This window comes from Entelurus aequoreus, linkage group LG01 (genome assembly GCF_033978785.1).
Source record: "Entelurus aequoreus isolate RoL-2023_Sb linkage group LG01, RoL_Eaeq_v1.1, whole genome shotgun sequence".
Lineage (NCBI taxonomy): Eukaryota > Metazoa > Chordata > Actinopteri > Syngnathiformes > Syngnathidae > Entelurus > Entelurus aequoreus.
In genome coordinates this window covers 25,362,576-25,384,079 of record NC_084731.1, presented here as the reverse complement: position 1 = coordinate 25,384,079, position 21,504 = coordinate 25,362,576, and the positions used below count along the sequence as shown (strand labels likewise).

General features: G+C 37.3%; 1 protein-coding gene across 2 annotated transcripts; it reads left to right on the top strand.

Annotated features, from left to right (window-relative positions):
- The first annotated feature begins 608 nt into the window (after positions 1 to 608).
- On the top strand, positions 609 to 18,328 carry cxxc1b (CXXC finger protein 1b). 2 transcript variants are annotated; one of them, XM_062046271.1, is made up of 14 exons: positions 609 to 764; positions 2,163 to 2,278; positions 2,392 to 2,492; positions 3,567 to 3,706; positions 6,953 to 7,108; positions 12,046 to 12,192; positions 12,287 to 12,397; positions 12,479 to 12,657; positions 13,844 to 14,051; positions 16,916 to 17,026; positions 17,130 to 17,179; positions 17,258 to 17,354; positions 17,450 to 17,602; positions 17,681 to 18,328. In XM_062046271.1, the coding sequence occupies exons 1-14, from the start codon at positions 762 to 764 to the stop codon at positions 17,825 to 17,827; spliced, it is 1,719 nt and encodes a 572-aa protein (XP_061902255.1). In that variant the 5' UTR covers positions 609 to 761; the 3' UTR covers positions 17,828 to 18,328. The 2 variants fall into 2 exon arrangements, with proteins under 2 accessions (XP_061902255.1, XP_061902248.1); XM_062046264.1 differs by having other exon boundaries at positions 12,287 to 12,657.
- Positions 18,329 to 21,504: the final 3,176 nt, after the last annotated feature.

The following is a 21,504-nucleotide window of genomic DNA, read 5'->3' as shown; positions in this document are numbered from 1 at the left end:
TATATATATATATATATATATATATATATATATATATACTGTTTTTTTTCTTTCAGTACCTGTATTATGATTTCCATATCAAATGAATAAATAAATATTATCAAAAAAATAATAAAAAATAGTGAGCATAAATAAAGTATGCTAAATAAAGTATATATATATATATATATATATATATATATATATATATATATATATATATATATATAAAAATTTATTATAATTTTTTTTGCCACAACAGATACTTTATTTATGCTAACTTGATACCATTCAACACATTAGTAGGAACCAGGTAAAATCCCTCAGAATTCACCATTTATTTTCCACCGATTATTATATTATTGTTATTATAATAACAATAATATAATAATCTCTTCTTTTTATCTTAAAACCAATGTTGCTTTTTTTGTTAAAATTATTTAGCTAATCAAAGCCATACTCACCTCTTAAAGGTTATGTACATGTCCATTAAACATGACAAAATTAGGCTGCACTTTATCACATCTCAAAACATTGCAGTAAATGTCCTGAAGGAGGCGGGCTGTTTTTTAGCTACTCATTTGCAGCCGTAGAAGAAGAACATTGACCAATGAGAATTGTGTTTTCTACGAGCATGTACGAGTTTGACCGAATGTGATGACGTAGTTTTCGTAGGCGACGCGCAGAGCTAGTGTTGGTTAGCGCGCTAAGAGTGTGCCTGTCTACGCGACATTAACTTTTGGCTTTTTTTCTACGACTTCAGGCACCACAAATCCAATTCAATGGTAAGCGGTGACATGCGCCTACGTTTTCCAAATGAAAGACCTAACTGCATTATGTCTTTTTGGTTAGTCCATCTAAATATGGCCTAATTTCCGCCACATCTTATGTGTTTTCCATGGTAGCACCCTAGCACGGTAACTCTCATTATGCAGACATTGTGATTAAAGTACCATTAACGTCAACATGAATGGTTTTTAACCCTAAATTAGCACGCAGGTATTGTAATTCTGTAGCAATTTAGCATAGCTACTGGAAAGTGTATGTGTAAACAAACCGGTCGTTCTGTTTAAATACGTTTTGTGTCATGCAATTTTTCATTCATTCATTTTTCATGTATTTATTTATTTCAGGCAATGACATAAAAAAAAAAAAGTACAAAGTTGACAACACATAATAATATAAATTAATATAGTGCAAAAGGTAATAAATAGTAGGGCTGCGAATCTTTGGGTGTCCCACGATTCGATTCAATATCGATTCTTGGGGTCACGATTTGATTCAAAATCGATTTTTTTTTTCGATTCAACGCGATTCTCGATTCAAAAACGATATTTTCCCGATTCAAAACGATTCTCTATTCATTCAATACATAGGATTTCAGCAGGATCTACCCCAGTCTGCTGACATGCAAGCAGAGTAGTAGATTTTTGTAAAAAGCTTTTATAATTGTAAAGGACAATGTTTTATCAACTGATTGCAATAATGTAAATTTGTTTTAACTATTAAATGAACCAAAAATATGACTTATTTTATCTTTTTGAAAATGTTGGACACAGTGCGTTGTCAAGCTTATGAGATGTGATGCAAGTGTAAGCAAGCCACTGTGACCCTATTCATTTTTTTACATTTTTATAAATGTCTAATGATAATGTCAATGAGGGACTTTTAATCACTGCTATGTTGAAATTGTAACTAATATTGATACCGTTGTTGATCATATTCATTTTTGTTTCACTACTTTTGGTTTGTTCTGTGTAGTGTTTGTGTCTCCTCTCAATTGCTCTGTTTATTGCAGTTCTGAGTGTTGCTGGGTCGGGTTTGGTTTTGGAATTGGATTGCATTGTTATGGTATTGCTGTGTATTGTTTTGTTGGATTGATTAATTAAAAAAAGAAAAAATCAAAAAAAATAAATCGATTAAAAAAAAAATCGAATCGAATCGATTTTTTTCCCACACCCCTAATGTATAGTATGTAATGCACGATTCTCCAGTTTTGCCTGAAAGGGAGTGCGAAGAAGATAACTTATTTAATCCCACCCCCAGTTCTCCATTCAGTGATTATTCCCATGAGTTTCACTGTTACTTTGTTTAAGGATTATAATACAAATGTTGTATCATAGTGGCATTACCACAGGTAACAATGATTAAATGCAATGCAATAATATGTTTGTGTTTCTTAGGAAAGCGAAGCATCTGACGTTGATCCTGCACCAGGACCAGAATCCGGCAGTATGGATGTGGAGAATGCACCACTGTATTGCATTTGCAGGAAATCGCACATCAATGGTTTCATGATGTATGCACACACACACACACACACACACACACACACACACACACACCTGTTTAATTATTTCAGTCTGTGCACGTGCATTCTCATTAACTAAGTATTGTTTTTGTTCCTCACAGTGGCTGTGATAACTGCAACGAGTGGTTCCATGGCAACTGTATCAATATCACGGAGAAGATGGCCAAGGCTATCCGAGAGTGGTACTGCATGAGCTGCAGAGGTGATTTATCAAAACATCTTAGCCCTGCTTACAGTTAGTTAGTTAGTTAGTTTATTATTTCTTCGGTCAGTGGTCAACAAAATAAACAAACAGTTTTACATAAACAAACAGTTGTACATTCATAAATTGACAATGTTACACTGCAAAAAGTCAGTGTTCAAAAACAAGAAGAAAAAAAATACAAAAATTAGGGGTATTTTATTTGAACTAAGCAAAATTATCTGCCAATATAACAAGAAAATTTGGCTGGTCAAGACTTTCCAAAACAAGTAAAATTAGCTAACCTCAATGAACCCAAAAAATACCTTAAAATAAGTATATTCTCACTAATAAAAAGTGCACTTTTCTTGGTAGAAAAAAAAAAAGAGAACTTTTTGCTCAATATGTTGGAAAATATTCTTAAATTAAGTAAATGCTAGTGCCATTATCTTGACATAATGATATGCGCTCGGCATCATGATTTTTTTTTTCATGCTTGAAGTAAGAAATTATTACTTTAAAAAAGTAGTTTTATACTTGTGAGTGTTAACAACACAGCTTTGCATCAGTTGATATTCTCGTTTCAAGCATGTTTCACTCAATATAGGTCATAAAATCTCAGCTACAAGCTGTAATATCTTCCTGAGATAATTTAGGACCAAAACCCTTAAAACAAGTAAAACACTCTAACATAAAATCTGCTTAGTGAGAAGAATTATCTTATCAGACAGAAAATAAGCAAATATCACCCTTATTTAAGATATTTAATCTTACTTAGATTTCAGTTTTTGCAGTGTACATACCAAAAGGGTTTAGGCTGAAGTTGAGCACTTATTTCGCCTAACCCTATAAACGATTTCAAATATATGATGAGTTTCCTAGAAATATGCGTTATCTTTACACAACATAAACACTGTTCAAATATATACACAGTAGAGACATGTGAAATATCCCTGTACATGTGTTGGTTAAACATTTGTACCAATAATATACTATATACAAACACTTATACTTCCATTATTATTATTATTATTATTACAGCATTCATTATGGGTCAAATTGAGACAAATATCGATGTCTTCCTCCTGTCACCAGATGAAAACCCATTTCTGGAAATAAAGTATAGAAAAGAGAAGAAAAACCGAGAGAGGGAACCGGACTCTGATAGAACGGAACGACAATACAGCACCCCGAGCACTCCAGACTACAGGAGTGAAAGGCGGCGTGGATCAAAAGTGAGTTATCCAAATCTGTATAAGATAAGAAAAGATGAGATGAACTACAGTACAGGCCAAAAGTTTGGATACACCTTCTCATTCAATGCATTTTCTTTATTTTCATGACTATTTACATTGTAGATTGTCACTGAAGGCATCAAAACTATGAATGAACACGTGGAGTTATGTACTTAAGATAAAAAAGGTGAAATAACTGAAAACATGTTTTATATTCTAGTTTCTTCAATATAGCCACCCTTTGCTCTGATTACTTTTTCGCACACTCTTCGCATTCCCTAGATGAGCTTCAAGAGGTAGTCACCTGAAATGGTTTTCACTTCACAGGTGTGCTTGAAGGTCATCGAGAGAATGCTAAGAGTGTGCGAAGCAGTAATCAGAGCAAAGGGTGGCTATTTTGAAGAAACTAGAATATAAAACATGTTTTCAGTTATTTCACATTTTTGTTAAGTACATAACTCCACATGTGTTCATTCATAGTTTTGATGCCTTCAGGGACAATCTACATTGTAAGTAGCCATGAAAATAAAGAAAACGCATTGAGTGAGGAGAAGGTGTGTCCAAACTTTTGGCCTGTACTGTATATGTATCCCACATCGGGGCGGCGTGGCTCAGACGGTAACGCAGGACGAATCCAGCTTTTGCCATTGTAGTCACTGCCGTTGTGTCCTTGGGCAAGACACCTTACCCACCTTGCTCCCAGTGCTGCACACACTGGTGTATGAATGTAAATGAATGTTTGGTGGTGGTCGGAGGGGCCGTAGGTGGACATTTCGTCAGTCTACCCCAGGGGTCTGCAACCTGCTGCTCTAGAGCCACATGAGGCTCTTTAGCGACACCCTGGTGGCTCCCTGGAGCTTTTTCAAAAATGTATGAAAATAGAAAAAGATGAAGAAAATAAAATAATTTAGTTTTAATATGGTTTCTGTAGGAGGACAACATGGCACAAACCTCCCTAATTGTTAGAAATCCCATTGTTTATATTAAACATGATTCTCTGATGAGAGGATTTGGTGAGCGACGGTTTGTCCCACTAATTTTGGCGGTCTTTGAACTCACCGTAGTTGGTTTACATGTATAACTTTCTTCAAAGATGCCAGAAAAAGACACATTTTATGCCACTCATTCTTTGTCTCATTTTGTCCACCAATCTTTTCATGCTGTGTCAATGCACAAAGGTGAGCTTTGTTGATGTTATTGACTTGTGTGGAGTGCTTATCAGGCATATTTGGTCAGTGCATGACTGCAAGCTAAATGATGCTAACATGCTATTTAGGCTAGCTGTATGTACATATTGCATCATTATGCCTCACTTGTAGGTATATTTGAGCTCATTTAGTTTCCTTTACTTATCTCCTCTGAGTATTTAATTTATATCTGCATTTCAAATGACATAGTATCTGTATGTAATATTGCCTGCATTTCTGAAAGTGGTTTGTGTGCCATTATAGACCACAGCAAACGTAACCCAGCTTGCATAGATTGTTATAAATCCATTCGAAGAAGACAGCCCGCCATTTCCTTTTTACTTGGACACAGATCTATTCCTTTGGCCATTCTAAGCCAGTAATTTCCAGGAGTTATCCCACCCCCTGAGAAGCCTGCGTTTTACTAATGTTTTTCAATGTTGTAAAAATGGGTAGAATGAATAATACATTTCAACATTTCTGTCAACGAAGATTTGTGTCAGCCTGCGACACATAGTTATTTTGATAGTAGGCTATTATAGCTAATACAAACACTTATATCATGTGTTGACTTCATTATATCACTTATAGAAAGAAGGCTTTTAATTTTTTGCGGCTCCAGACAGATTTTTATTTTTTTTGTATTTTTGGTCTTTCAACATTTTGGGTTGCCGACCCCTGGTCTACCCCCAGTGCAGCTGTGGCTACAAAAAGTAGCTTACCATTATGGCTGAGTGAATAAATGATGGGTTCCCAGTACATAAATATAATCCATCATCATTTGAATGCATGACTGCAGTAGAAAATGCATAGTAGTACTAATGAAAATTAAAATTGAGTAAGGGAAGAGCAATGCTTAATAACACTATAAAACACATTTTGCATATCAGAAAAATGATTATACTCTGTGCAGATTTGTACAGCTTTGTGTTATAAGTGGAATGACCTGCGGTAAATATGCATTCGACAACAATACGAGGAATACACGGGTGTGTTCTCTTCAGTTACATTCTATGTACATTGCTGTCTTTTTCTTTGTATTTAGTGTAAATTTACATTGTATTTACTTACTTAGTTATTCATTCCATGTTTCTTGTGTTAATTGTATTCTATAGTCTATCCATTCTATTGCTTTCTTAATATATTCTAACGATTTTGTATAGTTGGTGTTATTTATTCCTTAATTTTTTTTCTTTTTTTTTTAGTGTTTATCTTTTCTTCTTGTAACTGAGCTATTGTGATCAAACAATTTCTCTGGGGGATCAGTAAAATTTGTCTAAGTCTATGTTAGCAACATCATTATCAATATTATTCTATATAAGTGACTCGGGCTGCAACCATTAATCAATTATGTTGAATAATTTGATTAGAACACAGCTTTAATTTATATTATGTTGCTTTGATTAATCATTTAATGAGTAACAAATGAAAATTGATTAAATATGGATCGCTAGAGTGCCCGGAACCTTAAATATGTAGAAACACAGTACATGCCAAAAGTTTGGACACACCTTCTCGTTCAATGCGTTTTCTTTATTTTCATGACTATTTACATTGTCACTGAAGGCATCAAAACTACGAATGAACACATGTGGCGTTATGTACTTAACAAAAAAGGTGAAAAAACGGAAAACATGTTTTATATTCTAGTTTCTTCAAAATAGCCACCCTTTGCTCTGATTACTGCTTTGCACACTCTTGGCATTCTCTCGATGAGCTTCAAGAGGTAGTCACCTGAAAGGTGTGTCCAAACTTTTGGCCTGTACTGTACTTTACGCATGATCGCTGCAATAGAGCGCACATGAGAGCGGTGGTGTGTAGGTTTTTTAAAAAAAAATCTGTTTTTTTTTATTATTTATCAATGCACACTTGTTAAAAATGCAATATCAATGTTGATGATGTGCATTTATTAGGAAAAAAAGAATGACTGTTATGGCAAGCAGGAAAATTGTTGTTTTGTCAGATATGAATAAAACGCATATTTTCCCTAAAATACACATTGAAGCTATGAAGTGTGTTTTATCCACTTACTTACAGCTACTCTTTTAACGTGTTGCAGGTGAAGCGTTCTGTTCGAATGTGTGGTGAATGTGAGCCGTGCCGAAGGACGGAGGACTGTGCCCAGTGTGACTTCTGCAAAGACATGAAGAAGTTTGGGGGTCCCAATAAAATAAGGCAGAAATGCAGATTTAGACAATGTGAAGTCCGAGCAAGGGTAAGTGTAATAATATAAAACAATTCTGCCTTGTTATAGGAATGTGCCGATCGATCATCACCGATCAGATTTGAGTGAAAAAGTACGTGATCGCTGTTGCCGTATTTATATTTAGTCCACGGGCTGACAAGCTAGCAGATAATTCTGTGTCTCCATACACAGTGTGAAGCTGCTCCCCTAAGCCAATAATAATCACCTCCATTACGTCCAATAAATTAAATTTCTTAATATCTTAGATATCATTATTTATCCCTGGAGGACGTGGCTAAACATGTTACACACCCAGAACAAGCAAGGAGCAGGCATGCTAATAGCTATGCTCGCGGCTGTGTTTAGTAAAGTTTAAGAAGTGTAGAGGGAATCACGTTACAGCAAGTCAAGTCAAGTCAACTTTATTTATATAGCACATTTTCAACAACTTTTTAGATTGAACCAAAGTGCTTTACAGGTTAAAAAAGCATGGAGCAAACAAAAAACAAAACAAAACAAAAAAAATACTAAACAAAACAAAACAAACAAAAAAAAACAAAAAAACAAAAACAAAGAACATAAACAATGAGTGTGCTAAACAAGATAGTGCAAATGCAATACGGTAAAAGGGGTCGAATAAAAAGTTTTTAAAAATTTGCAGAATAAAAAATAATAATAAAAGTGCGACAAATTGAAAAATACAACTAAAGCGAAGGGGTGGGAGGGGGGCGGGGGGGACTAGAAATGGTGGCCTAGTGGGCGGACTCAGCTCGGGTCAAAGGCCAGCGAGAAGAGCTAGGTCTTAAGGAGAGTTTTGAAGACCCCCAGGCTCCGGGCTGACCTAATGTGGAGGGGAAGGCTGTTCCAGAGCTTAGGGGCGGCAACGGAAAAGGCTCTGTCCCCTCTGGTCTTTAGCCTGGATCTGGGGACTGCCAAAAGCATTTGGTCAGCTGACCTCAAGGCTCTAGACGAGGTATGGTGATGCAGCAGCTCGGTCAAGTATTGTGGGGCCAGACCATTTAGGGATTTAAAAACAATTAAAAGTAATTTAAAATCAATGCGGTGAAGGACAGGGAGCCAGTGGAGTGAGGCCAGCACTGGGGTGATGTGCTCGCGTTTTTTGGTACTGGTGAGGAGACGGGCAGCCGCGTTTTGCACAAGCTGCAAACGGCGGAGTGATGCCTGATCAATGCCAGCGTACAGTGAGTTATTGTTGTCTAGCCGGTGTGTGATGAAGGCGTGGATAGCGGCCTCCAGGTCGCTCTGGGAGAGATAAGCCTTGGTCTTTGCTAGGGTTCTGAGATGGTAAAAGCTGGTACTAACCACTGAGCTGACCTGTTTGGTGAATTTGAAGGCACTATCAAAGATCACACCGAGATTTCTCACGGAGGACCGGATGTTTACACCCAGAGGACCTAGAGCACTGACAAACGAGACTGGAGATGTATCGCCGAAGATGATTATCTCGGTCTTGCTCTCATTAAGGTTGAGGAAGTTAGCACTCATCCATGCTTTAATGTCAGTCAGACAGTCAAGCAGTGGTTGAAGTGCGACCTGTCCTGTGGCCTTAAGAGGTAAATAGATCTGAACATCATCGGCATAACAGTGGAATGGGACATTGTGCTTGACCAGGATTTCACCTAAAGGTAGAATGTACAGTAGGAAGAGTATGGGACCCAGGATTGACCCCTGAGGAACACCACAGGTAAGGGGGGCCACCGAGGAGAGAAAGTCTCCTAGCTGCACAGAGAAACTCCGGTCAGTTAGGTAGGACTGAAACCAGCTTAGGGCTACACCTGAGATGCCCACGTACTGCTTCAGTCGTGACAGTAGAATCCTGTGATCCACTGTGTCAAAGGCAGCTGTGAGGTCCAGAAGCATCAGGATCACAGGACTACCAGAGTCAGCGGCCAGAAGCAGATCGTTTTGCACCCTCAGGAGTGCCGTTTCAGTGCTGTGAGATGTTTTGAAACCAGATTGGAATTTCTCGTGGATGTTATTTGCAGCTAGAAAAGATTGTAACTGGACATACACTACTCTCTCAAGGATTTTGGACAGAAAGGGTAACTGAGAGATAGGCCTAAAGTTAGAAAGAACAGACGTGTCAAGATTTTTCTTTTTTAAAAAAAAAAAAGTAAGCAGAAAGTAAGCAGCTATTAACAGTAAATTAACAAGTGTATTAATAAGAGTCTATAGAGAGAACAGCTGTTGGTGTGTCAGCATTGTCACAGTCAGTACACTACACTTAAAGGGGAACTGCAGTTTTTTTTAAATTTTGCCTATCATTCACAATCATTATGAAAAACATGACGGATGTCTTCTTTTTTTTATGCATTGTAACTCGTATGTAAACATAAATAAAGGTCCGCTTACAGCGGAGCCGATGTGAGGTTCTCTATTCCGACTACCGTATTTTTCGGAGTATAAGTCGCTCCGGAGTATAAGTCGCACCGGCCGAAAATGCATAATAAAGAAGGAAAAAAACATATATAAGTCGCACTGGAGTATAAGTCGCATTTTTTGGGGAAATTTATTTGATAAAAGCCAACACCAAGAATAGACATTTGAAAGGCAATTTAAAATAAATAAAGAATAGTGAACAACAGGCTGAATAAGTGTACGTTATATGACGCATAAATAACCAACTGAGAACGTGCCTGGTATGTTAAAGTAACATATTATGGTAAGAGTCATTCAAATAACTATAACATATAGATCATGCTATACGTTTACCAAACAATCTGTCACTCCTAATCGCTAAATCCCATGAAATCTTATACGTCTAGTCTCTTACGTGAATGAGCTAAATAATATTATTTGATATTTTACGGTAATGTGTTAATAATTTCACACATAAGTCGCTCCTGAGAATAAGTCGCACCCCCGGCCAAACTATGAAAAAAACTGCCACTTATAGTCCGAAAAATACGGTATAAGACCCAATAAAAAAAACATCCAAAAAGCGACAACAATACTCCATTTACATTTCGTGACTTGAATATTAACCAAGTATTAGTGATATTGTTATTATAAACGCTAACGCAGACAAACTATTTACAGTGGCGCCTGTGTTTACATCATCGAGTGGTAAGATGCTTCCGTTGCTCGTGAAAGTTTTTTGTAGATCATAAATCATGCCTCTCACCTGGATAGTAGAAGGACGAGGACGTAATCCGACAAGTTGGTACAGTTTGATACCGAATTTGTACCCGGAAATGGCGAGAACGACACGAAAAGACACTTTGTGTCACCCCCCGTTTCTTCATAAGGACTATGAGTTATTCTTCATCTAAATGAGATTATATGAACATCCTAGTGACCGCAGACATTGTATACAGTAAGTGATGTTTTATCATGATTATTAGACTACTCACTGCAGACTCTCAAAGTCTACAGTGAGTAGTAATCATCCATCCATCCATTTTCTACTGCTTGTCCCTTTTGAGGTTGCGAAGGGTGCTGGAGCCTATCTCAGCTGTAATCAATGATCTTTATAAAAAAAAAATTAAAAAAGCGAACGTCGTGATGCGTTTTTAAAATTAATGCGCGATGTATGCTTAAAATGATCAAAATACGTAAATATTAAATTTTATTATAAATGTGTCCGTTATTACATTACATATATACTTACACCATGTATATAAAACCTTAATGGAGGTGTTTGGATGTTTTTAAGGGTTTTAATAGGGAGAATAGAGCGACTCCCACAGGCTCCTTAGATTGCATTTATTTAATATTTAGAATGCATAAAAAAAGAAAAACATATGTGTTCTTCTCTTCCATAAGGATTTTGAATGATAGGCAAAATTCCCCAAAAAGTGCAGCTCCCCTTTTAAGAGGTTGACGGATCGATCCGTAACTTGGTGGTGTCGATATCAAGGGTAGTATCAGTATACGAGCAATACTTGAGTGATATTTTATTTTCTCAAAATCATTTTTTGTTTTTTTTTCTGTATGCGTGTAAACTCCAAGGATAATTCCCTGCGTACAGGAGAACTTTAAGAGCAAAAACCCAAATATTTAAATAATTAGCTACGATTTTGTGGGTGTCAAACTCATTTTAGCTCAGGGGCCGCATGGAGGAAAATCTGTGCACACTAGGGGCCGGACTATTAAAATCATGGCATTAAAACTCAAAAATAAAGACAACTTCAGATTGTTTTCTTTGTCTTACTTTTTAGAACTAACACATTCTGAAAATATTACAGTAAAAATATAGAAAAAAATACCGGCAGTGGTAAAGTTTAGCTCCATGAAGGAAAGAAGAAAGTGAATCAATGTTTATAACTGAAAAATTGTACATATGCATTAAAATGTGTTTTCTTTTGTATTATTTTTTTAAATGAATTAATGTTTATGACAACCTTTTTCCAAAACACAATATAAAATGTGAGATATAACAGGATAATGCATACATTTATCATTTGTTTTCAAAACGGGTACAAAAAAATGGGACCCCAAAAATGTACTGTGGGACCCCATTTTGAAAATTCCTAGCGCCAACACTGATGGAGTATTGGTGCGTGCAAAACAGCTGCAGGCGGCTGTGGCCTGCGGGCCGGTTCTAATACTAATCAAATATCATCCCTGGGGCCTTGATTTTGACACATAGGAGTTAATGTGTACTATTGACTATGTTTTGCTCAAACAAGTATATGTAATACAAGAGAATACGGAGTTAGTTTAAATATTGTGTTGATATTGTTAAAATTGTCAGTAGCACTCACCGTGAATAATTTTAAAAAAAATTACAGGTAATATATGTGCTTGGTATCGGTAAAGGCCGATCTCACTCATGGATGATTGGTATCAGAATCGGCAGCATAAATCCCTAATGGGAACATTGCTAATGAAAATGTTTTAGTGGGCACATTGTTTCAGTAAAAGTGTGCAGTAAAAACCTTTTAAAAGTTGTCAGTAACTCTAAAATAATAATTTTTGTTGTTGTTGCTTCTTGTTATATACAGAAAATGCTACGTGTGAAAGAAGAGGAAATGTCTTTGCGAGAGAGAAGGGACAACTACCACCACAGACGCAGACGATACTCTGAAGACTACGACAGCGAGGCCGATCTCTACCGCCAATACAAAGCAGCGGGGATCAACAACAACATGGTAGCGCAACATTTTACTTTCTCGCCAACTCAATTCAAGGCATTTTGTTAGCAACCGCACGCTGATACATTTTTTTGACTCCCCTCCCTACCAGGCGTGGGGGACTGACGACGACGACGACGAGCCACCTTTTAGTTCTGTCGTGCGAAAGAAAGCCGTGAAGGTGAAACATGTCAAAAGACGAGAAAAGAAGTTCGACAAGAAAGTAAGATCGGTACCTTCTTATGGAAAAATTCATTGTGCTAACATACAAGATAACACTCTGGACAATAATGATGTCGTTCAGAAAGAGTCCCGGCGCCACAAACAGAAGCAGAAGCACAAGGACCGAAATCGACACAGTGAGAGGGGCGATGTGCGAGATCACGGAGGGCGACGTCAGTGTCTTGGGCCAAACTGCGTTACGTCTGCTAAAGTCAACTCCAAATACTGCTCGGAGGAATGCGGCATGAAGTTAGCTGCCAAGTAAGACCGTCCACTTCTTTTTTCAGATCTATTAGTGCCTTGTGAGATGCGTACAGAGAAAACACACTAAAAAAGGATTGTTTTATTATTATTTTTGCATTCTTGCTGAATTTTGTTGTAGTTTAAGTCAGCGCTTTTGCTCCCCCTAGTGCTGCAATGGAACATAACCTAAATAGAGCACCCATTTGACTTAAAGTATCAGTGAAGTGGAAAAACACGTTGACTTTATATGCTTATTTGTGTTTCATTGTGACCATATCCAACTGTATTTACAATCCGCAAAGTATGTGAAAACACCGTTTAAACATCACAAAATGCCACAAATTCAGTGAGCCATTTTGAATATTCCGCTCCGAATATCTTTGACTTTTCTCGGAGATTGATGCCAAATCATCATTGACATCATCTTCTGCACTCTCAAAATAGCCACCCTTTGCTCTGATTACTTTTTCGCACACTCTTGGCATTCTCTTAATGAGCTTCAAGAGGTATCCATCCATCCATTTTCTACCGCTTGTCCCATTCGGGGTCGCGAGGGGTGCTGGAGCCTATGTCAGCTGCAATCGGGCGGAAGGCGGGGTACACCCTGGACAAGTTGCCACCTCATCGCAGGGCCAACACAGATAGACAGACAACATTCAAAGTACCGTATTTTCCGCACTATAAGGCGCACCGGATTATAAGGCGCACCTTCAATGAATGGCCTATTTTAAAACTTTGTTCATATATAAGGCGCACCGCATTATAAGACGCATAGAATAGACGCTACAGTAGAGGCTGGAGTTGTGAGACCTGTTGTTGCTCAATATTGGTCCATATGTAGGGTGCACCGGATTATAAGGTGCACTGTCAGCTTTTGAGAAAATTGGAGGTTTTTAGGTGCGCCTTATAGTGTGGAAAATACGGTATATATACTATTAACCGCAACAGGTAATTGTAAAAAACAACAACAATTATTACAAAGTATTACCGTATTCAATTAAAAATGATCTAAAAATTGTGATAACTACTTTGATGAATTTATGGACCGACTAGAATTATCTTGCGAGCGAGCTTAAAATCATCTCCACTTGTGGGGTTGTACTCAAACCAGAACTACTCATTTATCCATTGCAATCCACTAATAATAGACACAATGCATAATAGCCACCCTCTAATGTGTGTGTGTGTACGGCTTTCTCTACAGTCGAATTTATGAAATCCTCCCTCAGAGGATCCAGCAATGGCAGCAGAGTCCCTGCATTGCAGAGGAGCACGGGAAGAAGCAACTGGAGCGCATTCGCAGGGACCAGCAGAACGCACGCTTGCGCCTCACCGAAATGGAGCGCCGCTTCCACGAGCTGGAAGGCATCATCGCAAAGGCCAAGCAGCAGGTGGTGCAGCAAGACGAGGAGGTGATGTTGTCTTTCTTTAGTAGATGTGTTGTGGATATTGTCGTTTAAACCACATACAGTTGATGGCGTCGTAACTCTGCTTTTTAACACACCTCATACATGCACCTGGTCTGCCAGAGAATAAGATGACATAACAGGAAGCATCAATGTTGCCAACTTAGCAATTATTTAGACAAGTGCTGTCAAATGATTAATTTAAAAAATTACATTACTCACACTTTTGACTTTGGATTAATCATGATTAATCATGGGTTATTACCCGCTTGCATTATTTGAATTAACTTAAAAAATACCCCGATATTTGGACACAAAGGCAATTTTACTGTCAAATGTCATACAGGAGCATTTTTCAAATGTTTTACTTGAATGCACGTCATTTATTTTTTCAAAACTTGCTAACTGTTTTATTTTAAGTCACATCAGGGTGTATTTTGAAGTAAACTATGCCAGCGAGCACAACAAAGTCTCCTCACTCATCTTTGCACTGACGTATGCATTGACCTGATCACCGATCGCATAACAACCTTTCAGGTACCATATTTTTCGGACTATAAGTCGCAGTTTTTTTCATAGTTTGGCCGGGGGGTGCGACTAATACTCAGGAGTGACTTATGTGTGAAATTATTAACACATTACCGTAAAATATCAAATAATATTATTTAGCTCATTCACGTAAGAGACTAGACGTATAAGATTTCATGGGATTTAGCGATTAGGAGTGACAGATTGTTTGGTAAACGTATAGCATGTTCTATATGTTATAGTTATTTGAATGACTCTTACCATAATATGTTACGTTAACATACCAGGCACGTTCTCAGTTGGTTATTTATGCGTCATATAACGTACACTTATTCAGCCTGTTGTTCACTATTCTTTATTTATTTTAAATTGCCTTTCAAATGTCTATTCTTGGTGTTGGGTTTTATCAAATACATTTCCCCCAAAGAATGCGACTTATACTCCAGTGCGACTTATATGTTTTTTTCCTTCTTTATTATGCATTTTCGGCCGGTGCGACTTATACTCCGAAAAATACGGTAATCATCCGCGGTTAAGATAGAGTCAAAGTAAATTGCGTGATTAATCTGCGTATGTCCATAAATAATGTGATTTTTAAAAAATGATTAAACTCTTTTATTTTTGACAGCCTGCCGAAAGAAGCAACAGAATAATTTGTTTTATTTATTTCTAAACATACTTGTATTGCTTACTCTTTGCCTCCCTAAAAATGACATGCACATGCGTCATGGCCAATTACTCAAAATGGCACACAGACACACACAGAAATAAACAGTTTGTAATCCTGTGAGGAATACTGAAGTTTTTATTTCAACTAAAGCTGTTTAGAGTGAACCCAGACTGTATTTTCCAGGCCACACCCACTAAATTTTAGGAGAAAACAAAATTATTTCATATATTAGCTGCACTAGGCTATATTATATTAGGCGCAGATTTATACTAGTACTTTGTGAAATGACATAGTCACATAAAAACATTTATGTACATACATCAATTGTTTACAAACGGTGCCTGTAACATGGCAGTAAAACAGCTGATCAAAAATCAAAACAGAAAAGTAATTTATGTCTTTATTCATCTTTTATGAGATAAATAAGATTTTCTCCTTTTTTAATAAGCTTCAAGTTATCAGGATTCCTCTTCCTTGTAATTTGTAAACAGTGAATCGTTTTAGTACATTGTTTGATTTCTTTGCTTAATCCATTCCATAAATTAGCCGCTGGCAAAGAAAAATCCATACATTAGTCGCACATTTGTATAAGCCGCAGGGTTCAAAGCTTAGGGGAAAAGTATCACCTTATAGTCCAGGAAAATACGGTAATCATGTGTAAACGCAGATTAATCACGCAGTTAATTTTGATAGCACAAGCTCCATTACTTTAAACACACCACCTGAAAAGCGGCTAATTGTTCATTCAAATTATGCAAGCCAGTAACTTACTGTGATTAATAGGGTTGTGGAAAAAAATCGATTCAAATTCAAATCGCCATTCTCACATTGTACGATTCAGTATCGATTCTCATTTTTCAAAAATCTATTTTTTTTATTTATTTTTATTAATCAATCCAACAAAACAATACACAGCAATACCATGACAATGCAATCCAATTCCAAATCCAAACCCGACCCAGCAACACTCAGAACAGCAATAGACAGCAAGTGAGAGGAGACACAAACACGACACAGAACAATCCAAAAGTAATGAAACAAAAATGAATATTATCAACAACAGTATCAATATTAATGACAATTTCAACATAGCAGTGATTAAAAATCCCTCATTGACATTATCATTAGACATTTATTTAAAAAAAAAAAAAAAAAAAAAATGAACAGTAGTGTCACAGTGGCTTACACTTGCATCGCATCTCATAAGCTTGACAACACATTGTGTCCAATATTTTCACAAAGATAAAATAAGTCATATTTTTGGTTCATTTAATAGTTAAAACAAATTTACATTATTGCAATCAGTTGATAAAACATTGTCCTTTACAATTATAAAAGCTTTTCACAAAAATCTACTACTCTGCTTGCATGTCAGCAAACTTGGGTAGATCCTGCTGAAATCCTATGTATTGAATGAATAGAGAACCGTTTTGAATCGGAAAAATATCGTTTTTGAATCGAGAATCGCGTTGAATCGAAAAAATCGATTTATAATCGAATCGTGACCCCAACAATCGATATTGAATCGAATCGTGGGACACCCAAAGATTTGCAGCCCTAGTGATTAATCATGATTAATCAAAGTTCAAAAGTGTGATTTAATATTATTTTTTAAAAATGCATAGTTTGACAGCACAAATTTGAACCTTTGTTTTCTGTCTCCTATTTGCAGGTGAATGAAGGGGATGGTGAAGACACAGACCTGCAAATTTTTTGCGTGTCCTGCAGCCATCCTGTCAATCCAAAAGTGGCACTGAGACATATGGAGAGATGCTATGCAAAGGTGACATTTTCATACATTGTAGTGGCTGCTTCTTAACTTGAGACATAAAAGGAAAACATTGGCATAGGAAAATTGTTGAAAAAGTATCATTGTATCTTCACAGTACGAGAGTCAGACCTCCTTTGGTTCCATGTATCCTACAAGAATCGAAGGGTAGGGGAAAAACGCAACTTCCTGTCAGTTTAGTCGCGGTATAATTTTTTTTATTGTTTTGTGTATTTTTCGCCGCAGAGCAACCAGACTTTTCTGTGACGTGTACAATCCCCAAAGCAAAACGTACTGCAAGAGGCTTCAAGTTTTGTGTCCAGAACATTCCAGAGACCCTAAGGTGAGGGCAACTGCGTTTCTGTCATCCACAATAAAGCACCTAATCCTGCTTTGGTTTTGTGGGTTTTTCTCCCATTTCATCCATCTTTCGACTAGATTTCTGTGGACGAGGTGTGTGGGTGTCCCTTGGTAAAAAACGTCTTTGAGTTGACAGGAGAATACTGCAGAGTTTCCAAACGGAAATGCAACAAACATTACAACTGGGAAAAGCTCAGGAGGGCTGAAGTGGATTTGGAGCGAGTCCGAGTGGTGGGTACATAAATACAGAGTACATTTTTAAGGTGCACACTGTATTATTCACAACTTATATTGTTTCTGCACCTGTAGTGGTACAAGTTGGACGAGCTGTTTGAACAAGAGCGGAATGTCAGGACTGCTATGACCAACAGAGCCGGTCTACTGGCACTGATGCTGCACCAAACCATTCAACACGATCCCTTGACGACTGATCTCCGTTGTAACAAGGATAGATAGTAGTATCTATTGCTATACATAAGGTCGAACAAGTAGAAACGTGTTTACCAGTTTGACTTCAATGAAAACTGTTTTTCCATTTGAATAATTATTTGTAAATATTTTTATTCATAACTAACTTAAAATGATGATATATATTTTCCTGACTGTAGTATAGGAACTAGTGCAGTTTTTGCTATGAAAACTGTAAATCAGGGTTGTCCAAACTGTTTCCACTATATATTATATTATAAGATAATATAAGGGGCCACTTTGTTATTTTTGTATTTATATTTGTATCATGTAAAAAGGCTTAAAAAAAAAGGTCATGTATATATTTAAAGATAACGCTTTTTGTTACTATAGGTATTAGTGTCAACATTTCAGTCTTTTGTCATTACCCCATTTACGTAAGATAATTTTGGGGTTTAATTTTATTTCTGTAATGTGCCCGCGGACCAATAAAAAAAACATCACGGGCCGCAGAGCCTTGCCCGAAAATAAACTCCTTAAAATGCCCTACTGGCTAAGCTGTGTGTTTTTAAATATGTGCCTAATTAATTACTGATGACATTACATTGTAATGTATACAACCTTTTGTGAAATGAAGAAGAACGACACGTGTATTTTTGTTCATATATCCATTAATAGTGACTCTGAAAGGCCTTTCATTGTTAAATTGTTAAATCAAAGGTATAGTCAGGGTCATGCTAAATAACAATGTGACTAAATTTGTTGACGAGTTCAACCAACAGCTTCAGTGACTCTTAGCTATTGTAGCTCTTTCGTCGTCACAAATGTAATATTTTACCTACCGCATTTTTCGGACTATAAGTCGCTCCGGAGTATAAGTCGCACCGGCCGAAAATGCATAATAAAGAAGGAAAAAAACATAAGTCGCACTGGAGTATAAGTCGCATTTTTGGGGGAAATGTATTTGATAAAACTCAACACCAAGAATAGACATTTGAAAGGCAATTTAAAATAAATAAAGAATAGTGAACAACAGGCTGAATAAGTGTACGTTATATGACGCATAAATAACCAACTGAGAACGTGCCTGGTATGTTAACGTAACATATGGTAAGAGTCATTCAAATAACTATAACATATAGAACATGCTATACGTTTACCAAACAATCTGTCACTCCTAATCGCTAAATCCCATGAAATCTTATACGTCTAGTCTCTTACGTGAATGAGCTAAATAATATTTGATATTTTACGGTAATGTGTTAATAATTTCACACATAGTCGCTCCTGAGTATAAGTCGCACCCCCGGCCAAACTATGAAAAAAAACTGCGACTTATAGTCCGAAAAATACGGTAAATATTTTTTATTTGTACTAAGTTTAGTGACCCAGATGATGGTCAAAGAGAGTTCTACTTGCTTACAGGAAGGTAGTATTTATGTTTATGTTGTGCTGTAATTTTTGTGTCAGAATTGCCATTTTAGTTTTTTTTTTGTGTTGTGAAATATTTGTTTAAATCAGATTAATCACAGTTGCTACAAAAGCCTTACTTAACGTATATGTGGTACCTTTGTTGACAACTTTGACCTGATCACAGACCGTACAGCAACTCGGGCCTTGGTTCAGATAAAGGAGCATGTGCGGTCAAAATAAATTGCGCTATTAATCAGTGTTCATACATGATTAAGGCAATAATCTTTGTGATTAATAAATTTGACTCCACTATAGGTATTTTTAGTGGGATTCTACAGTGCCATCATTTAACAAAAACTGCCCAGGGTGTTCCGGCTGCAATTGCACTAAACTATTAAGTTCGAATCACAGTTCAAGATGGCCCCCTGACACCCCCTTCTCAACTGTCTATGCGACGTCAAGGCTTGGTTAGCCCAGAATTTTTTAATAATGAATGAGGGAAAAACGGAAATTTTAGTTTTTGGTCCGGCCCTCACTGACTTGGGACCATTGCCAAATGATGTGTGTCCCAAAGTCACCAGCCTTGGCGTCACTATAGACAGTGATTTTAAACTTGACAAACAAGTCAATGGCGTTTTAAAATCGTGTTTTTATCATCTTCGTCTTTTAGCAAAGGTAAAACCGTTGTTATCTTTTAAACTTTTTGAACAATTCGTGCATGCTTTTATTTCAAGTCGTCTGGACTACTGCAATGCACTTTATGCTGGCATTAGCCAAAAAGCTCTCTCCCGGTTGCAGTTAGTCCAGAACACGGCAGCACGACTTTTAACAGGGGCCAGGAGACGCCAGCATATAACCCCAATTCTTCAGAGTTTCCAATGGCTCCCTGTTAATCTTAGAATTGATTTTAAAACCTTGCTGTTTGTTTTTAAAGCTTTACATGAACTGGCACCTCAGTATATCGCGGACCTCATCCAAATTTACAATCCTGCACGCGCGCTCTGAGGTCCGAGAGCCAGCTCCAGCTCGTAGTGCCCAAGACCAGACTTAAAACCAGGGGAGACAGGGCCTTCTCTGTGGTCGGCCCTAAGCTCTGGAACACTCTGCCCCTCCATGTTCAAACTGCTCCCACAGTGGAGTGTTGTAAGTCTCGTCTTAAGACCCACTTTTATTCTTTGGCTTTTAACACTACGTGAGTTGTGTTGTCCTCTGTGTTTTTAAAAATGTTGATATCTATTTACTGTTTTAATTGGTTTTACCCTTTAAAATCGTTTTTAATCATATTTATTTTATATTGGTTTTATATATATTTATTTTTTGTTTTTATTCAGTCATTGGTGGAGCTAAGGATAATATTTGAATATTGTTTTTGATATTGTTGTGCAGCACTTTGGAAACATTTTCTTGTTTAAATGTGCTATATAAATAAAGTGGATGCAGCACGGTGGAAGAGGGGTTAGTGCGAAGGTCCTGAGTAGTCGTGAGTTCAATCCCGGCCTCGGGATCTTTCTGTGTGGAGTTTGCATGTTCTCCCCGTGACTGCGTGGGTTCCCTCCGGGTACTCCCACCTCCAAAGACATGCACCTGGGGATAGGTTGATTGGCAACACTAAATTGGCCCTAGTGTGTGAATGTTGTCTGTCTATCTGTGTTGGCCCTGCGATGAGGTGGCGACTTGTCCAGGGTGTACCCCGCCTTCCGCCCGATTGTAGCTGAGATAGCCTCCAGCGCCCCCCGCGACCCTGAAGGAAATAAGCGGTAGAAAATGAATGGATGGATTGAAGTTGAGGGCTAGTTGTGGGCCTGTGGACCACAAAGTAGGCCTGTGGGCTACGAAGTATGTGGACCACAAAATATGGGCCTGTGGACCACAAATGGCCAGTGGGCTGCTAGTTTGAGATCCCTGGGTTAAATAATTATACAAGGGAATTACAATAAAAAGAACCACTGCCTTATTAGTGGCAACCTAGTGCCATTTTTTTCAAACTGGCATTTTTAATTTACATATGCATATTGTATATATTTCTCTTTTTTTGTCCAACTTAGCTATTTGAGCTTTAAGTACAATAGACATCTAAAAGAGTGGGTATTTTAATTCACTGCAAAAATGCCTGTTTGAAAGTAATGGAAAAAAAACATGTATTTCACATAGGTTGTCAACTAATCCGTGTAATTCTGCATTACACGGATTAGTTAAAAATGAAATATTAAACTTTTATTATTTAAACAGCATGAAATCCAGCAGACGTGACGTGACAAAGAACAGATGGGTAGAATGAGAGGAATCCCGCCTCGGCTTTCACAATTAGTCAA